The 5,436-nt window shown below is 26.4% G+C and overlaps 1 protein-coding gene across 1 annotated transcript; it reads left to right on the plus strand.

Annotated features, from left to right (window-relative positions):
* The first annotated feature begins 3,001 nt into the window (after positions 1-3,001).
* LOC126676734 (heavy metal-associated isoprenylated plant protein 39) lies at positions 3,002-4,786 on the plus strand. The gene is made up of 2 exons (XM_050371005.2): positions 3,002-3,142; positions 3,872-4,786. The coding sequence occupies exons 1-2, from the start codon at positions 3,137-3,139 to the stop codon at positions 4,253-4,255; spliced, it is 390 nt and encodes a 129-aa protein (XP_050226962.1). The 5' UTR covers positions 3,002-3,136; the 3' UTR covers positions 4,256-4,786.
* The last annotated feature ends 650 nt before the right edge of the window (positions 4,787-5,436 follow it).

The raw sequence follows: 5,436 nt of genomic DNA on the forward strand, positions 1-5,436 counted from the left end.
TTTTAGTATCCATTTCGAATAATAATTAATTTAAATAGGGATATTGAACTTTAATAACACGGATGATTTCTGTTGATGGTATATGTCTGGATTTGGATAACATTTTCAATTTATCGTATAATTGTTATTTATTAATGTAGCCGGAACTATAATTAATTTATAGGATCTCTAATTTATTAATAAATTAATAAAAAAATTAATTTATAATTAAAGGAAGTATAAAAAAAATGCTAAAAGATGCATTAAATTCTTAAAAGTCTAAATTCATTATATTTATTATTTAAATCAATTGATAATATTATATTTGTATTATTTTCCTTTTTAGTACTATCACTTTAAAAAAATTGATTAAAATAGTTTTTTAATACATAAATTAACAAAAATTTGTTTTCTTAATCATTAGAAATTTTAATACATTAGTATAAATTATTATTTTGAATTACTATCAATTATTATTCTAATGGTTATTCTATTTAGGCTTAATAGCAAAATAAATTCTAATCTTTGCGGATTTTGTCAATTCCGCCTCAAACTTATCTTAGGAGAATGTTACTAATTAATACGCGTCTTTTTTGGTCAACTGACATTCAAAAAAATAATATGACGACGCCAGGTGTCAGCTAGCACGTCACCAAAATGCCTTAAAAATTTAAAATATCCAAAATACTCCTCAATTTAATTAAAATAAAAAAGTTCACCCAATCCAGCCTAATCTAACCAAAACCATTAGGTCAACCCATCTACTACCGACCTCATCACCGCCGGAAATTTTTCCAGTCATCTTCTCCGATTTGAAGATGATCGGAAAATTTTTCGGTCATAAAAAAGGAACAGATCCGTCGGGATTTGATTTGCAAAATTTCAGCCATTTTCTCTAATTTCAGCCATTTTGTAGGCTACAATTTGTAAAAATCTGAAACAATGGAATTTGATTTGTAAAATTTTAAAACGTTGGGTTTTTTTTTGTCAAAAAAAACCATTGGGATTTAATATACCAATAACATGACTGTCACATAAGAAAATAATGAATATGGGCTATAAAATGTAAAAATTGAAAAGGTTAGGATTTGTTTCGTAAAATATTAAATATTAGGTTTAAATTGAAAAAAAAAAGTAAAACTTTATTATTTTATCAAAATCCCATAAATATATACTACTTAATTAGATAAACATAATGTGGATAATTTTTCTAAGGCTTATCCTCTTAAAATCCCCCCACCTTTTACCCCAATTCGTTTGCACCCTCATATTGTAAAACCACCAAATATACCCAAATTACGACCTTTCACTTTCAATTGCACCTTTAAGCATTAAATTGACCTCTTTTCACTTAAAAAATGTTCAAATCAATACTTAAATTTTATCATATATTTTAAAATAGGACTTAATATTTTATTTAAAACAAAAATAAACCTATTTTTTCAAGTGAAAAGAGATCAATTTAATACTTGAGGGTGCAATTGAAAGTGAAAGGTCGTAATTTGGGTATATTTGATGATTTTGCAATGTGAGGGTGCAAACGAATTGGGGGTAAAAGGTGGGGGGATTTTAAGAGGATAAGCCTCAGAAAAATTATCCACATTATGTTTATCTAATTAAGTAGTATATATTTATGGGATTTCGGTTCTGACTCCTATTGTCAATAAGTTTATATATTATACTAGTATTTACTTTTCAGTACTTACATATTATTTTATTCAGATTTAAATTTCAAATAATTTAAACTGATATAAACTGTAAAATATAAAGATAAAGTGATTACATGAAATCATAATAACATGAAAGTAAAATCTCTTAAAAAACACAAACACTCACCTTCTAATCTCTTTTTAATCACACCTTGACCTATAAATATGCACCTTTTAATTTCAGCTGTACCCACAAATATCAAATGGATTTCTTTTTCATTCAAAAAAAATTCAATTAAATAGCTTATTTTGAATTTTTTGAGTATAAAAGAGTTCACATAAGTCATTCATAGGATTTTTTTGCCAATTTTTTGACTGAAAAAGAGTTCAATTTACAAAATTGAATACAATTGAAAGTGAAATATGAAGATTTGAACAAAATTAACGATTTTATAAGGTCAGTGTATAATTGAAAGAGACTAATTGATAAGTTTTTTTCAGACATTTTGCCTACTATGAATGCATAAAAATTTCTACTTCCATGGAATTATTGCTAAAATTGGTTAGAGCACTGTAGAAGCTATGAGGTTATGTTCTTGAAGGATCAAAATTCAAAAGCCATATTTACACCAATAACCTATAACTCAAAAATGGTATAAGCGCTAGACAGTAAACTAAACTGTCAGTTCGTGTGTTTAATTTTTCCCACAAACGTTCCCGTCCTATTTATGAAAAAAAAAACATATTTACAATTATATGTTAATTTAATGTACTTTCCAGCTAAGGAGGATTAATAACACAACTTTATTCCTAGGAGCTATTTTAATATTAAAAATTAAAATCAAAGTTATAATATAAAAGTAAGTATAGTTTTTATATATATAAGACAAACATTATGTATATATTTAAAACTAATGAATTACTGAAATAATATAAGGAACACATTAAATTTCCAAATAAAAAAAGTTATGAAGAAAAATTAAAATGTAAAACAAATTTTCTATCAAAAACATTGCATGAATTTTACATAAGTAAAATATATTATCATATCTGTTATTAAAATTCTCTCTATTAATTAATTACAAAATTAATTTATTGAGACATATAAAGAGAACATAACCACAGAAAGAAGTACCTAACCTCAAATCCAAAATGACTTGGTCTCAATAATGTTTCCAAGTCCAAGGCTTGATTTTGTCTTCCATTGCCCACTCCAAGACTTTGATCAACTTGCTTGCTCCACAAATCTTTATTTTTTTTATTTATTGGTTTTGACTTAATTTTGCAATTCAATAATTTATTGGCTAATTGGTCAGTCTATGTCTATATCTTTCTCGAGAAACTCCTTCCTCTACAAGGAACCTTCTTTCATTTCAATTCCTTTATCTCCTTCTATTTATACTCCAAACTATTTCCTTGCATTTGCATCTGCTTATAATATTTTTTTTAAATATTTTTTATGATCGGTTAAAGAGTTTAATAATACAAGTCCTGCACGTCACAGCTTAATGAAGGTGATTTAATTTCCTTATTCAACAAACTAAAAAGTTAAATTTCCTTGCAAAAACCAATGTTCTATATGATCTGTTTTGGTTTATTTTAAAATTTGTAGTTATCTCTTGTCATGTGTTTCTTTAATTTTCTTGAAATTCAAGTAGGAGTCTTTTCTGGATTTTCTTGATGAATCACTTTTCAAATCTTGAATTTCTTTTCTTGGGTATGAGAATTCAGTAGTAATTTCCCTGCTGTCTTTCTATTTATAGCCTTCCATCAACAAAATGCATGGATTTTGCTGTTATGCCCATTATGAACTTTTCTTGAATGCAACAATTTTTGATTCTAGCTTCTCAAGAATCTAACTTTTGGATTAATTTTTTTTCCCACTACTGAATTTTAACTTTTTTACAAAACGGTACCAATATTTCATTTGTTAATATTTAGTGACTAAGTTTTAATTTTTACATCAACAAGAGATCGCTATAGGAATTTTTAGTCAAAAATTGCTTATGTGACAATATAAATTTAATAAAATTATCTACCATATTTTTGCTACATAATTTTTTCCATGAATTGATATAGTCACTCCTTGTTGATTTTAAAATTAAAAATTCAATTATTAAAATGTACAAATAAAACAATGTTAACCGTTCTATAAAAAGCTTATAGTTAAATAAGTGCATAAAACTTTAGCCTAACTTTTTCTTGGTTCTAATTTTTCTTGATTCTAAAATTTTATGTTGCAGAAAGTAGTATTGAAATTGGACCTATATGATGACAAGGCCAAACAAAAGGCCATGAAAGCAGTCTCTACCCTACCAGGAGTTGACTCAATTTCCATGGACATGAAGGATAAAAAACTAACAGTAATTGGAGATATTGATCCTGTAACTGTAGTCAGCAAATTAAGAAAAGCATTTCACACAGAGATTTTAACCGTCGGACCGGCGAAGGAAGAAAAAAAAGATGATGCAAAAAAAGATGGAGACAAGAAAGAAGGTGAGAAAAAAGATCCAAAAGATCAAGTTGCTGAGCTTGTCAATGCTTACAAAGCCTATAATCCTTACATGACTCAGTACTACCATGTGGTGAGTGCTGAAGAGAACCCGAATGCTTGCGTTATATGCTGATATAATAAATGATTTTACGGGTTAAATGTTTTTGCGGTTATTAAATTATGGTGTTTTTATAAAATGATTATCGATTTTTAAAATTTTATATTTTAGTAATCAAATTTCAAATTACCAACAATGGTAAGTCATTTAATATGTTTTTTTTGTAGTTTATTTTTGCTTAAGTGGACGATATTTTATTTAAAGTTACTTAATGAAGTCCTTTTCCACGTAAGTAATATTTTTTTTTAAATTATTTAGTGATTCTCCGTTGGCAAAATTATAATTTGGTTATTAGACTGTAAGAATTTGAAAATAAGTAACTGTTTTTAAAAATAATACTATCATTTAGTAACTGCAAAAAAATTTAATCCATGAATTTACATATATTGTGGATGGGAATCAATCAACTCATCGGAGGAAATGGGATTATTTTTTTATTGTATTTTTGATGATAGTGGGATGATTAAATTATGTCAATAATAGAATGTATAGAGGATGGTGTATAGATTTAGAGAATGAATAAATGATAGTACATTTTAAACTCAATGTCATTTGGCTTAGTGAATTTATTCTCAATCTACCTTTGAAGAGTTTTATTGGTTTAATTTAATTTTTCTATGAGGAAATTAGAACATGACTTTTGCAAGCTAAAAATTGACATTTTCAAACTTAGAAAGAAGTTTCTTCTTCAAAATTTCTGCGTATATAGTTGATAGGGCCAAAAATTTCACTAATTTTTTCATTTAAACTTAATATCGTATATATTTTCAAAATGATATAGGTTTCTTTTGAAAAAAATAAATAGATTAAAGGTTAAATAAATAATTTGTATCTGCATATTTGTCTCTATTTTTAACTTTAACCTTAATAATTATTTTTTTCTGTTTAGACCCTACTATTATAAGAAAATAGTAAATGAACCATCTTTTTACATATTTGTATTTTTCCGTAATTTATATTGACTCGGATAACACGTGATATACACATAATACTGACAAATAAGTTCTCTTGTATTTTTTAAAACGTGAAATTTCGAATAAATATAAAACATTATGTCTAAATTAACCAAGTGTCACATGTATACCACATGTCACTCATGTCAGCGGAAAAACCGATTAAATACAAATTTGTTAAAAGAAGGTTTAATTTGTTAGTAATATTACTGTAATATCCCGTAAGTTCAGGTGCCGTTTAGT

The sequence above is a fragment of the Mercurialis annua genome, linkage group LG4, assembly GCF_937616625.2.
Source record: "Mercurialis annua linkage group LG4, ddMerAnnu1.2, whole genome shotgun sequence".
NCBI classification, from domain to species: Eukaryota; Viridiplantae; Streptophyta; class Magnoliopsida; order Malpighiales; family Euphorbiaceae; genus Mercurialis; species Mercurialis annua.